Below are 16,511 nucleotides of genomic sequence, written 5' to 3' on the forward strand. Positions count from 1 at the left end.
AGAGTTAGCAATAAGTCTTGGTGACTTCAAATACACTCCTGACCTTCTTTATGACTTTCCACCAATGTCTGGGAATAAAAAAAAATTGACCTTGATAGGTATAGGAAATGATGGGTGCAACCTCTTCCTGGAAATTTTATAAAGATACATCTGCCATATCCATTCATCTGCAAAGGATTATTATTGAAAAATTAGGAAGTGACAACAGAAATGTATTTCTTTAGTTTTTCCTGCAAATGGCAGAATAAACATTACTGAGGGCCTACTATGTCACTATACATGTATAGTGGTTAAGAGAGAGACTCTGGAGCCAGAATGCCTGAGTTTGAATCTCAGCCTTGCTACTTACTAGCTGTGTGATCTTGGGTAAGTTACTTAGCTTCTCTGTGCTTTGGTTTCCTCATTTGCAAAATGAGGGAGATAGGATCTATTTCATAGGACTTCTATGGGAATTAAATGAGTTGAGAACTTAGGAAGGGTTACAAAGTGTGTGCTACCTGACATTAGTTCTTATTACACTATGGTATAGAGAGTTTGATTATAAGAAATAGATGGCAAAAAAAATTTCTATAGGAATTTATAGTCTGGTGAGCTTGTATGGGCATACTGAAAGGACAATTCAAAGTGTTAGACAATAAAGTATAACATTGAATTATGTCAGGAGAGAAAGAAAAACTGATTAATAGGTGCTGTCAGGGAAGGGGAGAGATGAATGTTAGCTTAGGGAAGTTAGTGGGTACTTCTTGGCAGAATAGGGACACTAGAGTTGGCCCCTGAGGATGGGTAGGATTTGGTAGGTGGAGGACAGTGGTGTAAGGGGTAGGTCTGTTCCACAGTCAGGGGATAGCAGGTGAAAGAACCAATATAGCATTTACAGGAGACAGGCAGATGTGTTAAAGTGATAGAGTCAAAATAGAAATATGAGTAGGTAAGAGTCCAAATCCTGAAGGATCTTGAATATTAGGATCAAGAGTCAGATGAAGCACAAGGAGTCAGCAAGATTCTCAAGGAGGAGCCGAGGTGCTGGACACTGTATCTGGGGAAACAGAACAAGCAGTTTCGTGACTAGATGGCTGAAGGATAGGGCCTGGAGGCAAGAGGACCCCTTAGCCATCTGCTGGATCTAGAGGGGTGGGACTAGGAGCTGGAAGCAGGCTGGTAATCACTGTCACTGGAGGGAAGGCTAATGAAAAGTTTTAAAAGAAAAAATGATAAGATTCTGTGAATATAAAACCATAGCAAACAGGAACCGCCCCCCCCCCCAGGGTCTTGCATGTTTAGCAAGAAAGCCATTTAAAGAGTGGTGCTGAATGCGAACTTGGTAGCAGTAGCAAGACTATTTGTTTATTTGGGAATTTGTTGCTGCTTCCGTCAAACAGAATCAGACTCGTTTGTGTGGGAACAGAGCAGGTTCACCTAAATGAAGCTTGAAACTAGAATCTCTTTAGAGACACTGAAACAATAAATCTTAGTGGCTCTGTTCACAACACACAGACACAAAACAATGTACGTCAATACCATAAAAATGAAATATGAAAACAAGAAAAGAATTTAAAGGAGAGAGACAGAGAGGCTGAGAGAAAGAGGGAGAAGCCAGTAAATTATGTCTTAGAATCAATGGCTCTTGTGAAGAGGAGAACCAAGACAAAAACAATGGGGAGTCAGAAACAAAAAATAAGTGTGTAAATTAGTGCGCTATCTCCAGCAGAAAGAGCGCTCTCTACAGAAGACAGATTCTAGAATGTAGACCAAGTTTTGCAGATATGAAAAAAATGATGCAGTATTTGCAGAGAAACAGGGGGATCCTATGAGGTGAGGGGAGGGAAAAGGATGCAGCATTCTCTGCCAGATTATGCTTCTTTTCCGGTTAATATGGTCAACATGTTGTCATTTCACTTCATCCTAAAAATTGTTCTCACTCACCCCTCCCTCCCTGCTTTGGTTCAGCTTTTAGAAGTGGCAATGAACCACACAATGTACGTGACTAACCAGTAGAGGGCAGTGGCTGCATTCTTGCCAACTACTCATCAACTGCCTTTGACTCCCAATTCACAGGTTGATTTAGCAAGTGTAAGACCTTAGACACTTTGCTGTTTTTAAATTGCCACTTCAGCAAAGGAGAAAATGGCCAGACTGAGTAAAAGTCAACAAGTTAGCACGGTCTCTCAGAGAAGCAGCCTGGAATAAATACCTCGGAACCAGGAGTTAGGGGACCTGGTTTCTGGTCAGTTCAGTGGATAGGTGACCCTTTGGGACGGGCAAATCAGTTCACTTTTCACCCACGGCTGCTTCATCAATTTTCACAATAGGAAGGACCTGTAGATATAATCTGGTCCAAACTCTCTTCAGTTTACAGATAACAACATTAATAGTGATGATAGTAGTTAACATTTAATAGCATTTACTGTGTGCCAGGCTCATATAATATATATTCAGAATATATATATATATATATATATATATATATATATATACACATTTTTTTCTTTCCTTTTCTTACTTAACCTTTGTAACAACCCTTGGAGGAAGGTACTAGTATTATCTCCATTTTACAGAGGTTAAGTGACTTTTCCAAGGTGTCACAGCTGGCAAGTGGCCAATTATTTAAACATACACAATTGGCTCCAGAGTCCATGCTCCTAATCTTTATACTCAGTAGGCAGGGAGACTGTGGCTTGCAGAGGTTACATGACTTATACTGGGCTGTATCACCTATAGTGAAGCTAGGACCACAACGCATGTAAGCTGCCTTCTTGTCTCATGCTTTGCCCGTTATGTCACTGTCTCTCTGCACAGAGTTTAATTATTGATTACATAACAAGTGCAGTTAGTTTTTTTTAAATGAACTCAGATGGCTTATCTGGAATGTATAATTCAGGTGTTAATTGTACGTCAAGGACTACATTTCCTAGCCATGAATGCAGACATAGTCCCAATAAAAGTAATGGGTTATGGATACTATTCTTGAATGATAGAATTGGGCTTCAGATGTGTTAATTTACAACTTATTTTTCCATCGAATAATTGTTTTCATTTGTTTAAGATCTAATGACAAAATTTAGCCTAAAATAAAGTCAAGAGTCTTAGTTAAAGAGGTAGCAGGACTTAAGCCCCAAAGGACACACAGCTTTGAAGAAGAAACAGTAAGGGTTGGCCACCTTTAGGCTACTCTTAGCTCTTCAAACTATTTTGCCCATATAAATGGGATAGAAAAATTACAGCCCAGTTACATCCTTTTCAGATAAATTCCTCTTTAAGTTTTGGGTTTGGGACTAATTCTCCTGTTAAGTTAGTTTTATTCATCCTGGAAAATGCCAGAACACACGTAAAAATTCCCTAGTTTAGGAGAACATGGAGAAAGCAGGAAGGCACAGGGCTCCCAGACTGCACTGACGGGCGGCCAGCGCGGGAGAGGAACTGACCTGTGGGGGACAGGGAGCTGGGGGAGTCAGCTTCGCCACTTCTAGCCCCACTCATGTGTCACTACACATGTAGCTGGAGTGCCACATTCAAGGGTAACACTTTGGCTAAGCCTTGTGGATTTATTTCAGGATTGGACATTTGACAAGCAAACAGAATAGATTCACCAGTATTTAGGTGGAAGCAGACCTAAGGTAAAGAGAACCAGGTCTTTTTTCATGATATCATGTCAACTTTCGATCAAATCCTTATTCATTTCTGAAAATTTTACTTTCATTATAGTTCTGCTTAAGGCTCAGCCAACCAAGATTTCATGACAAAAATGGAAGGTTTTTGTTCTAGTTCAAGAAAAATAAAATCAAACCTACCTCTGCTCAGCTTGGCGTCTAGTTCAGAGGTTTTTCTGTTAATCAAAAGAGCTGTGATACACCTTTAATGCTGTTCAGTGGTTAAAGACCAGGCTTAAAATGTCCCTGCTCTTGAGGATTTAAATTTAGACCCATAAAGAGGTGCTTGTGTAAAAACCGTAAAGAACATTCAATTTGTTCTATTTGGAGAAAGATTTTACTGGAAATATAAATTTCACTTAAAAATGTTTTATGGGGTACAGAGGTGGAGAAACCATCTGAAGAACACAACCATTTTTTTTTTTTCTGTGAACTGAGGAGTTCTGTGCTCAAGTCAAAACCTGCTGGTTCTTTTCCATCTGAAGTCTTCATTCTCTCCTCGCATTAATTTAGTAATCTCCACAGCAACTAATTGAAATATCCCAGAGCATTATAACCTTGTGCAAGGGGGTCATGGGGAGGAACAGATCAAATTCTAAAACTGCAAAGGTTCTTATCAAAGTTTCTCTAACAATAGTGCTGTACTTAAAAATTGATTGAATATAACAGAGGATGCTGACACAACTTCCTTGAAATGGGAGGATTTTTCATTGTGTTATCAACATTTCTAGGTCACATCACTGAAGAAGCAAAAATGATGTCACAGGAATAAGGAAATGACAAGGTTTTGTTTTTTCAGGGTGTTTTTGTTTTTTTGTTTTTTGGTGTGGTAAGTCTTCTATGAAATATATCAGTTTTGTTACCAATATCCATCACCAAAACATTCTGGCAAATAAAGAGGCCAGTTTCCCTTTGGTGCCTACAGGATGATGCATCAGGGTTGCAGAACTTACCTGTCTGCAGGGGCTGGGCAGTCAGTCACACACACAGGGACAGTGGGGGCAGGGAGGGGTGCTCCAAAGGTGTTAGCTCCTCACTGGGGCCAGCTAGTTCCTGCTGGTCCCCTATATCTAGATCATTTTTTCCCTCCCAAAAGAAGCTGACAACCTGACATTTTTTGTGTGAGATTGTCCAGCTTTTAAATTTTGGCAACAGATTCAAAATTTTAAAACTCAGCACTGGTCAAAAAGCAATACCTGGAATATAAGTAAGTGAACAACTAACCAAGTAAAAGGAGCCATATTCTGAGCATAACAGTTTTCTGCAGAATTTTAAGACTGCTTTAATTCACGCTGACCCATCTTTGATGGCGACAGGTCAACGTTTTCCCTGCATGTCCACGGGAAACAGTGGACAGTTAAAAGCAAGGCGGCAGGGAGGGTGGTGTTCCAAAGGGGTCCAAATGGCAAAGGTGAGTTTCCCTTCTAGCTGCATCATTTTAATCACATAACTCCTTAGGGGAAAGTCAAACACATCCCATTTACTTCCAAGTGCATATGCAGCATGTCCCAATAGAAGCATGGAAGCCATTACCTAGTTCTGCCATGGACACAGTTGGGGACGTCTCTCCATTGGTGAAAGAACAGTAGGGAAAGAAGCCTGATGCTGGTGTGTAGTCACATATTGGTTCTGGTTTGATTCCATTGATATCGAGACCTGACTGGTCCGGGGAAGGCTGTATGTCCAGGTAGAAGCTGCTGACGGCAGAGTCTGCCTTGCTCCCCTCGGGGGTGTGCCCGTCGATGTAGTTGCTGAGGTCGTCGTGCAGTTCCGTCAGCCCGTTGGCCGAGATGTTGTAGGTGGGAGTCAGCGGCTCGGCCTCCCCAGGCTGCTGCTGGTGGTCTCGCTGCTGCTGCTGCATCCGGTGTTTCTGCACTTCCGCATACAAGCTGTCTCTTTGCTTTTTCGACATTCGGCCAAATTTTACAGCTGGAAGAAAAACGCCAAACCACACCATATATAATATGCTTTTCTTCATTATCCTCTCTGGCATGCTTTAGGGGTTCCTTTGAAGTCTCAGACAATCTCATCCAAAAACCACATCACCGCAAAATAAGAGTATGATCCAGAGGTGAACACAGTTCCACCCCACGCCCACAACAGCAAGACACATCCCAGAGGAACTGAGGATGGGCAGAGGAGACCTGGGAAACGGCCACCTATGGTCTCCTGCTGTTATGTGACCCCGCGCTCAGTGGGAGCCACTGGAAGGTGGCTGGATGGGGGTGTTCACTGTCCACCCATGCAGCCGGGCTGGACCCTTTCTTTCCCTTCCCAGTGCACAGACTCACAGAGATACATCGAAGCACAAGCAGTCAAACCTCAGTTTTTATCCATTCCTCTATCCTGTACGCTCAAATGAGTTTCTTCCCAACAGTGGAAGCTGGGGCTTTGTTGAGAGACCTAAACAAACTGGATTAGGCCTTTGCAGTTCCCTGAATTACATCTCCGAGTCTATCTGAGAAGCCCCCTCCCCTATGCTGGGTCCTGGTGGCCCCTGTAAAGCCCTTAGACCCATCTCCAAGTGACATTTTCTACTCTTCTTATTTTGCCTCAAGTAACAAGAGTGTCGGAATTCTGGAAAGGGCGAACACTGTCTAAGATCCCTCTCTGTTGGACGAATTTGTGTTTGCAACATTTCTCCTTGCGATATCCCGTATTTAAAGTGGAACAATGACTGTAGTAACTTCCCAGTTCATTCAGAATCCCAAATGATTCCTCCTGGAATGCCCATCTACTTGAGGGAAAAAAAAAGCCCCTTATGATGTCCTGGTCTGAACTCTCCCATGAACCCATTTATTTTTCAGCTTGACCCTGTCTATGCAGATGAAGCATCTGCTGGAGGGACTAAGATGCTCTAGTTGATTGTGGTTAAACTTATACCTGATGGGGAGGATGAATTCACCCATCTGACTATCATCATGACTCTGTGAGTCTACAGGAAGAAGGCAGGATAGGTGGACAGGACTCCGGGAACCCACGCTACCAGCTGGTGGATGCTGGTTTTCTGCCGAGGAGGACCTACTGTCCTTTTGCAGAGAGGAAACAAGTGAGCTTGAGACTGCCAATTTTCAGGTTCCGGGAAGGAAGGAACACACTTGGGTGAGGCTAGTTAGACGGCAGTTAGGCTGACGTGGCTCTGAATTTCAGGCCACGTTTTTATAAGCCCCCAATTTCACTCTGAGCCCTCAACAATGTGTAGTGTCACTTCTCTACAAAACCTTCAGGAGATATACCGAAGGCGCTTTAGTTTTTTTGTGACAGAGTCTATGTTCTAGAACACTCAAGGGGATTCATATTCAGAGGAGAAACCTGTTCTGCTGTGACTCTGAATTGCCTTGAACACTTGCATGAATATTAACCACAGTAATCACACCATCCTGTAAGGGAAATGAAAAGACCAGCTACTGTGAAAATGCAGACACGACTCGTGACTTTAACGTTTAAGTTCATAAGAGATGAACCCAGCTTGGTGGGTGCAGTGCCACTGGCAGGTCGGATCTGCGGAGTTGCATATCACAGGAATTCCTGAGAATACGGTGTAAGTTCTGTGACTTGCATGTTCCAATGGTAAAAACTCCACTTTTGTTTCTACATATTGTACAAGAGGCCACCCTGTGCCCCACTATTGAGGGTCACTGCAACTTGTGTCTGGGCAAGTCCTCAGGCCTCAAGAACATCTGATTATGGGTAAGGCTGGCCTTCAGAATGCCAGCCCAGCATCCTCAAGTATTTTTCCATAAGCTGAAACTCTATAGGAAGAGATGTTTCCTTCAAAGGGATCTCTTAAGAGAGCCAGCTAGTATATTTGGAAAAGTCTTTAAAATGTACCCGCTGTACTTTCCGCACAGTTTCCTTATATAAGAATCACTGTCTTGAAATCTGGTGTTGATTATTCAGTGCGCTTCTGCTGGTTTTCCAGGAAGATCTTGAAATGTTCTGCAGTTGAATGGTAGGTGGTCTAATTTCTTAAAATAGCTTCTTTTAACAAAAAGAACATTTGTCATTGAGCCACGTTTTGTACTATTTTCATATATTCTTGGTGTACAAATATTTGACTTTGGCATTATGATTCAAAATATCCATTTAGCATAAAAGCTAATTGAACCCAACTGCCACTAAGCTCACTAGTGTAAAGTATGTAATAATTAGCTTTCACTTGTGTTTTCTTCTGGGGGAATGACTATGGGAGGTACATTTATTAAGGCCCTCAGAGCACACTAACCTCCAATTGACTGATCCACCTGTCATGTGGTAAACATCAAAAATCTGAAGGTGTTCTGACCACACAGATACTTCTCTCCCATGCGCCCCTCACCAGCCAGGCAGCTGACTCCCATGGAGGATGGAGGAGGAAGTAACTGCTCCGAAACCCACAGAGCCCGCAGGGGAGGGAGGACCTATTTTGGCAGATGTGGGTCCAGGTTTCAGAAAGCTCTTTGATAACCCCATGCACCATACAACTCCAGCTGTGAGTGCTCACCATCTCGAGACATCCCTACGGCAAGGCATTTCTGTAATCGACAGTGCTGGCAGCGGTTTCTACTGGTTCGATCAATCAAACAGTTCTTCTGACGAGGACAGGAGTAGGTGGCATTGCTTTGCTGACTTCTCCTGAAAAAGCCCTGCGATTCAGTTATAAGACATAAAACAGGTTAGTGTCAGTTTGAGCTGTATGATGCTAAAGACAGTATAATAAGAACTGAGTGGCATGAATGTTTAATGAGGATTAAACTTATAGCAGAATCATCTAGGAGACCATTAATGAAATTAAAGTCACCTCTTTTCCCTGAGTAAAACTGACCCCCAGAGCCCAATCCTCTGTCCTGCACACGTGCAGAATTTGAACTGCACCAGACGGCAGCCTATGGAAAAGGCATGGGGTCGGGCCCTGTTCTTGGCTTCTGATGATCAAAAGCAAGGTGTTGATGGAAGAGTACAAGGGCACATAATATTTAACCTTTATTTCCAAAACACTTTCAGTAGAATAAATACAACCCACTTCTCTGGGTGTCCGGAGATAAGGAAATTCATCCTTACCATGCTCCAGAGTGGCTGCAATCCTTGTGCATGGTGGTAATGGCTACTAACCCACTCAAGTGCATAATCCTTCAGGCGTCTTGCCTTTCCCACGTCAGAATCTGCCACCCCAAAAAAGTTTAATGACACTTGTATGGACTACTCTGGCAAATCAGTCAAATTGGGAATATTCAACCCTAACAATCTGAAAGTACCACGTGTTTAGTGTCATGACCTTTACAATTTCTTTTTAAGAGATTGTATTTATTTATTTTTAGAGAGAAGGAAAGGAAAAAGAGAAGGAGAGAAACATCGAGGTGAGAGGGAAACATTAATTGTTTTCCTCTTATATATGCCTAACCCAGGACTGAACCCACACCTGAGGCATGTGGTCTGACCGGGAATCAAACTGGTGACCTTTCGCTTTGCAGGACGAGGCACTACCAACTGAGCCACACTGGTTAGGGCATGACCCTTACAATTTAACAAATCCAATTTGATGTTCATCCAGTTACAATGATCTGTTAAGCACTGTTTTGGAGATGAGAGGGTGTACAAAAATGCACAGGTAATAAATATACACATATGTGTATATATAGACCAAAGATGCAAAGGGAACTGTTGACTTTAAGGATTTCATTCTTCTTTCACTCATTTTTGCTAACTTCTTGAGTTGGATCCTTACTTGCTCATTAATTTTCAGTGTTTATTATTTCTTCCTTTAAAAATTTTTTTTATTCTTACCAGAGGATTTGTTTTATTCTTATTTTTATTGCCTTTAGAGAGAGAGGGAGAGAGAGAGAGGGGGGGGAGGGAAAGAGAGAGAGGGAGAGAGAGAGAGAAACATCAATGTAAGAGAGAAACACTGACTGGTTGCCTTCTTGTACATGTCCCACTGGGGACTGAACCTGCAACCTGGGAATGTGCCCTGACCAGGAATTGAAAATTGAACCTGCCACCTTTTGGTTTACAGGACGATGCTCCAACCAACTAAGTCACACCATCCAGGGCTTCAGTGTTTATTCTTAAAGCTGCAAGCTTTCCTTTTAGTTATGCTTTAGTAGTAACCCACCAATTTTGCCATGTAGTATTTTCATTATCATTCAAACGAAAACATGCTCCAATTTTCAATAGAGTTCTTCTTTAATCCATATGTTAGAAGCACATTTCTTAATATCCAAACATATGGCTGGTTTTTGGTTATCTTTTTATGGATGAGTTATCTCTCAGTACTCCGAAGAGAGCAAAGGTAACCAGAGTTATTTCTATGAAGCATAGCCACAAAGTGCACAAAAGAGTATTAACATCTTTCAATCTTTAAAGATTAGGATAGATGACGCCAACCTACAGCACACTAGTGGAGAGGGGAGGCGTACAATCCTGGAGAGCTGGCAGAGTGGGGAGCAAACTGCTAAGGGTATACTTTCTCACCTGAAGATTTTTCTGGAGGCCAACTTGGCAGTTGTACCAAAATCCTTAAAAACTACCTATCCCTTGAACCAGGAATTACTCTTTTAGGCAATATATTCTAAAGGAATATTAAGAATGATGCAAAGATTTACCTACAAGGATCTGTAATATAAAACAATTTAGAAAGATGCTAAATATCCAACATTTGTGAAAAGAGTCTAGTACATCTGCTTTCTTTTGTGATGGCTGGGGGACTATGTGATTTCATCGATGGATATGACGTGACCTCGGTTCCCAGTTCTTTCCTTTTGGAAGCCAACCTGGGAGAGAGCAGGGAACAGACACCTCACCCCCTCTCTGATCTCTGCCACGCTGCTCACTAACCTCAACAATGTGGGCAAGGCTTGGGGCCCAAGGTCTCAGAGAGTCTTTCTATTGAAAGTATTCAGAAAGTGTTTTCAATCTCCCTTATATCAAGTCTCACTTCTTCTGTGAAGCAATTTCTCTTTTCTCAAAATATATAAACTGTGGGGTTACTTTTTTTTTTCTTCTGTGAAGAGGAAGTGAGAAGAAGGAAAGCTTTCTTTGGGGCTTGATGGTGAGAATTCAAGGAAATATAAATGGTTACAGAGGCAGATAATCCTTAGAAAGAGACACCAAGAGGCCAGCTGTCTAAGTAGTCAGTTAAGTCGGAGACACATAATCTGTGCCTAAGCTAAAAGGTATTCCTTTTTTTTCTTGAGATCGTACCACTGTTCAGCCCCTTTGTGTCTGAATCTATCACCGCAAACATCTGGGGTCAGGAATTATTTGCTTTTCCTTTTAGTTGAGGCTGTATTTTGCTCACTATACAATGAGCCCATTTCATTTTGTTTTATGATCATTGAATATAGAGAGTTCTGAGTGATCTCTTTTTTTCCTTTAAATGGAAACAGTAGTTGGGGGCTGCCAGGCTATCATGCAATGTTTAGTCCGTACACCCAATCAGAGTCTCTGCCACCTTTTTTTCCAGGTTCTTTCCCATGGTTAGTGTTTCTCCTCAGGGTCACCTCCAGTTTCTCCATTTCCTTCATAAATCTGAAATCTAGAACTAGATACAGCTCTTGAATAGTGATGGAGCTGTTAACAAAAAGGATGCTACTTTTTAATTCCCACATATTAAACTCAAGTTAATATAGACCACCACTAATAAAGTTCCAGAATGTTAGCAGAGAAGCCATATATAATCACCAGTTTGCTCTGCTATGATGGAACCTTAGAGTTTCAGGGGGCCTGATGATAATGATGATGATGATGATGATGATGAAAGGTTTGAGAACAGCAAGCAAGCAAATAGACACCTTGCTCATCACAGCACCATTTATTCTTCACTGAGTCAGCTGAGCAAGGGCCTGGAGTAGCAGAGCTAAAAACCAGAGAAGAGGTCTTTCTTTTGGACTAAGTCAACAGTCAGGGCCACAAGGAGAGCTATCAGATACTAGACAGGAGGGGTCAAGTGGGGTTATAAAGCGAGAGCCCTGAAGGGAGAGAGAGCGTTAACCTCTGTGACACAGGTAACTACTGAACTTTGCCCATCAGACAGAAGGAGGGCTTGGTCTTCCTCCCCACCTCCTCAGCTCTCCTTTTCAGCATGCCTTGGGGCTTCTCAGAGGTTTAAGGCTTTAGGAAGTTGAACTAATAAGATATTTAAAGCTAATGAACACATAAGAGGGAGAAAGATTAGAAGAGTGAGAAGGAAGAGGAAGCAAAGTAGAAAGTATGGTAGGTAGCTTCCTACCTAAATGTAGATGTATGCTCATAAATGCAGAAGCAGGATCCTGACTGACTGGGGAGCAGTCCTGGAGAGGGTCTCACTGCACAATGAGTGAGCTGAGACATCAGTGCTAGAGGCTGGGGAGTCTGAGGCCAGTGCATGGAGTCTTGGGTGGAACTGATGAGGTATGTAGAAAGAACAGAGAAAGTGCTGATGCTGTGAGTTAGTTTGAAAAGAAATTAAGCACATTGATTTTGGAGTTTTATTTCTAAAAGAACTTTCTTAAAAGCTCACTTTCTACAGATGTCAAAATACATGGATATGTGCCATTATAAACAGGTTGGGCTTGAGCAGAGAGCCACCATGATGAATTTCAAGGTAGTATATCCTCAGTGTGACTGTGGCACATTACCCCCACCTAGTGGCCGCACACTAACATGCAGTTATTGTGAACAGTAAATTAGAAAACACACAGGCCTTTAGGGGAAGGAAGGTGAGAGATGAACAGGTTTCACAGTTCTCAAACAGAGGTAGAATCTCTCAGAAAGCTTGTAAAAAATATGCTTTAGGTCTATTGAACCAAAACCTTGGGGGATGTAGTCCAGACATCCATATTACTTAAAACAATATTAAATGGTCATTTTTGTAGGTCAAAAGAGGAGAAATGTCAATTTAAAAAAAATTATTGAGCCCTGGCTGGCATAGCTCAGTGGATTGAGCGTGGGCTGCGAACCAAAGCATCGCAGGTTCGATTACCAGTCAGGGCACGGCCCCCAGCAACTGCACATTGATGTTTCTCTCTCTCTCTTTCTCCCTCCCTTCCCTCTCTAGAAATAAATAAATAAAATCTTAAAAAAATTATTGACTTTACTGGAGTGACACTAGTTAATAAAATTATATAGGTTTCAGGTGTACAATTCTAGAATACATCATCTATATATTGTATTGTGTGTTTACTACCTCAAGCCACATCTTCTATCACCATTTATTCCCCCTTTACCCTCCTTCTACTTCCCCTTACCCCCTTTCCCTCCGGTAATCACCATACAGTAGCCTGTCTATGAGGGGTTTTTTTTGGTTAATCCTCTCACTTTTTTCACCCAGCCCTCTTCCCCCTCCTGTCTGACAGCTGTCAGTCTGTTCTCTGTATTTATGGGTCTGTTTCTATTTTGTTAGTTACTTTATTTTGTTCATTAGATTCCACATATAAGTAAAATCATATGAAAAAACAAACAAATGGCCCAGCCAGGTAGCTCATTTGGTTAGAGCATTAGCCCTAAATGCTAAGGTGGTGGGTTCAATCCCCTGGTCAGGGCACACCAATGAATCAACCAATGAATGAATAAATAAGTTGAACAACAAATCGATGTTTCTTTCCCTTTCTCTCTCAAATCAATAAATAAAAAAGTTTAAAAAATAAACAAATGGGACTACATCAAACTAAAAAGATTTTGCACAGCAAAGGAAACCATCAACAAAGTGAAAAGACAACCCACTGAATAGGAGAACATGTTTGCCAATAATACATCTGATAAGGTGTTATCCAAAATTTATAAAGAACTTAAAAAACTCAACACCAAAAAACAAACAACTTAATTTTTAAAAGGGCAAAGCATCTGAACAGACACTTCTGCAAAGGGCAGACAGGTGGCTGACAGACATAAAAAGATGCTCAACATCACTAATCATCAGAGAAATGCAAATTAAACCACCATGAGATACCACCTCACACCTGTCAGATGGCTATCATCAGTAAATCAACAAACAACAAGTTCTGGAGAAGATGTGGAGAAAAGAGAACCCTTGTGCACTATTGGTGGGAATGCAGACTGGTGCAGCCACTGTGGAAAGCAGTATTTGAGTTACCTCAAAAAATTAAAAATAGAACTTGCTTTATGACCAAAAAAGTCAATTTTGAATGGTAAATATTTTAGCAAAGCATCCTGAAGACTCTGATGCCTTCCTCTTGCAGGAAAAAGGATCTACTCTAGTTTTCTGATTTTACAGATAGCAAGAATGAAGCTCAGAATTTTAAGGTTGTCCCCTGGCAGGTGAGAGTCAGTGCTGGGGTTCAAACTCCAGTGCCCTAAATTTGAGTGCAGTGCCCTCTCACTTCAGTATCTTTCCAAAAGTGTTGGACTGATAAAACTGATGTCACGCAGTCTCAGTTTGCCCACTCAGAGCCTCCCCACACATTAACCGTTTGTCTCCGTTACCACTGTGTCAGGGAGAACTCTCCAGTGTTTCTTCCTTTATTTCACCGAGCCTTTCAAAGTGCCCATCATTGAGTTTTATTTCTGAGTTTGCCTATCAGAAGTCGCCTATTTTTCATTCTCTATCGCCTATTTTTTAAAATCTATATGGCTGTATACTGACTGGTGAAATTGTTCATCAATCCCACTAGATTGGATGGAGTGCCCCAGTCTGGGACAGACAGAAGGGTGCGTGGGAAAAGGCTCATACCAGGTTGCGGGAGCAGAATGTTCAAATCCCATGAGCCAGTTATAATCATTATTAAACATCAACGTCTTCTTTCATTATTTTTCTATTCTCCACATTCTGGAGGTTATTTACATCAATTCTGTCTGGATGGTGGATGCACTACATGATGGCGGGTTGCTGTGCATCTCTTCCCTACTCTGTATTCAGTGACACTGCACGTTGGCCGGCTTGGACCAACCGCGTGGTGGTAGTATTTATACTACAGAAACAGGCAAATACTGCAAGCCGGGGCTTGGTTTATTGTTCCGCTTACTGTCTAGCTTACTGAAGAAAATGGTAACAATGTGGGTTAAATGTCAAAGCGTGTCGTGTCTGTAACCATCACATTGTAAATAGCACTTAAAAATTAAGGAAATGTTCTCCCAGTACTTAAAAGCTATTATCTGATTCAGTGAAGAAGTTGCTCACATCATCACAGATGAATGAGTGCAGTTCTAAAATGTCTTCCTTCTTTCACTTGCCTCTTATTCATTAACATAAATGAAAATACTAACCAACATTCGTGTTGACACTATCGTCCTTTGCCAACTGCAACTCCTGGTATGGATGTAAGAGTTCAGCAAAAATCAGGAAGACCATTTAGTGAGACCAAACATTTGTATGAAGTTCATAAATAAAGAGCATTATAGATTTTGCTCTTTGTAAACTGTGTGAAATTATATCAGTAAAATACACACTGAAGTTATGTACAGACATATAGACATCGTTTGTTTTCCAGGGAGCTGGCTGCTAAAAACTGATGGGCATGAGGCTGGATGGAGCCCAGTCGGTGCTGGATCCCCAACTTTTCATCAGGCTGTCTGAATGAAGCCTCTTCACCTTACATAGGAATTTACCCATAGTTGCAGGTTGGTTTTGCATAGCTCCATCTGCCTCCCCCACCATCCACACACTCTCCAGAAACTTTAAGTGAATGATTTTATCTTCATTGCGGGACAGAATATATGCCAACCCACTCCTTCTTTCCCAGCCTTGTCTCCTCCAGAGTTTCCCTGCTCACTTGGTGAACAGCGCCACATTCACCCATCCACTCAAGACAGAAAGACGGGCTTCATTTCATCCCTGCCTCCTCCACACTCATATCCACACAGGCACCAGATTAGGCTCTTTCTAGCCACCATATTTTTCAAATTTATCTACTTCTTTCTTAACATTACTGCAATTTTCTTGTTTCCTTATCTCTTTCCCCCTTAATTGGTTATTATACAGCCTCCCAAATGGTCTTCCTCCTTCCGTTCTCATTCCTTCCAATTCATTTTCAGACAGTCACTTACAATCTCATTCTAAAAAACATAAACCCGATCAAGTCACTCCCCTGCTCATTAGCCCTCAATGGCTCCCTACTGATGACCAGGCTATGACCACCAGTCCAGGCAACTCTCTCCTCCATTCAGTCCTCTTCTCAAAGCCACACTCTGGCCAAGCCTCAGCTACTGTGTTCACAGTTCCTCTAAGGCTACCTTGACCCAATCCTAACACACACACACACACACACACACACACACACACACACTTCTGGAAAGCTCTCTCCTTCTCTTCAGGATTCACTTTCTCCAGCAGCTTTCTCTGACCTTGTCCCTCCCAAGGCTGGTTGAGGAGCTCCTCCCATGTGTATCCTTAGAGCCCTTTCTGTGTCCCCCTTAAGTCCCTTAACTTGCTGTATTACTAATCTGCCACCCTCACTGACTGCCTTGTTTTACTGTTTCCAACAGCTAGCCAAGGACTTGGAGAAGTCAACTGATACTTGCTGAATATACGTCCAAAGGAAAAAAAGATGACGGTAGTGATAAAAACAGTAGTGACAATCAGAGGCTGAGTACCTATTTTATACCAGGCACCATGTAGGGTGTTTGCAAACATTGTTTGTTTGCAATTCACAACAACTCTGCAGAGTATTTTTATATCTGTTTTACAAATGAGAAAATTAAAATGCAGAGAGGTTAAGCCACACATACAAAATTACATAGCAGGTAAGGGGAGGAACCAGGATTTGAATTCCCAAACCCCTGGTGCATCTTATTCCAAAGGCCATACACTTCTTAATGTACCATAAAAAAAATCCCTGAGACAAACATGTAGGGCAGATCCAACAAAAACAGGCAAACAACAACACAAAACAGTAGGGCAGATCCAACAAAAAACAGGCAAACAACAACACAAAACAAAACTAATAATGCCCC

General features: G+C 41.8%; 1 protein-coding gene across 3 annotated transcripts in view; it reads right to left on the reverse strand.

Annotated features, from left to right (window-relative positions):
- Positions 1–16,511, reverse strand: part of RORA (RAR related orphan receptor A) — a 701,886-nt gene that overhangs the window by 13,534 nt on the left and 671,841 nt on the right. For all 3 annotated transcript variants that reach the window (XM_028508335.2, XM_028508334.2, XM_028508336.2), the window contains 2 exons: positions 8,131–8,272; positions 5,181–5,576 (listed from right to left, as the gene is read on the reverse strand). In XM_028508335.2, coding sequence (XP_028364136.1) covers positions 5,181–5,576; positions 8,131–8,272 — 538 coding nt within the window. The remainder of the gene's footprint in view (positions 1–5,180; positions 5,577–8,130; positions 8,273–16,511) is intronic.

This window comes from Phyllostomus discolor, chromosome 1 (assembly GCF_004126475.2).
Source record: "Phyllostomus discolor isolate MPI-MPIP mPhyDis1 chromosome 1, mPhyDis1.pri.v3, whole genome shotgun sequence".
Taxonomy (NCBI): domain Eukaryota; kingdom Metazoa; phylum Chordata; class Mammalia; order Chiroptera; family Phyllostomidae; genus Phyllostomus; species Phyllostomus discolor.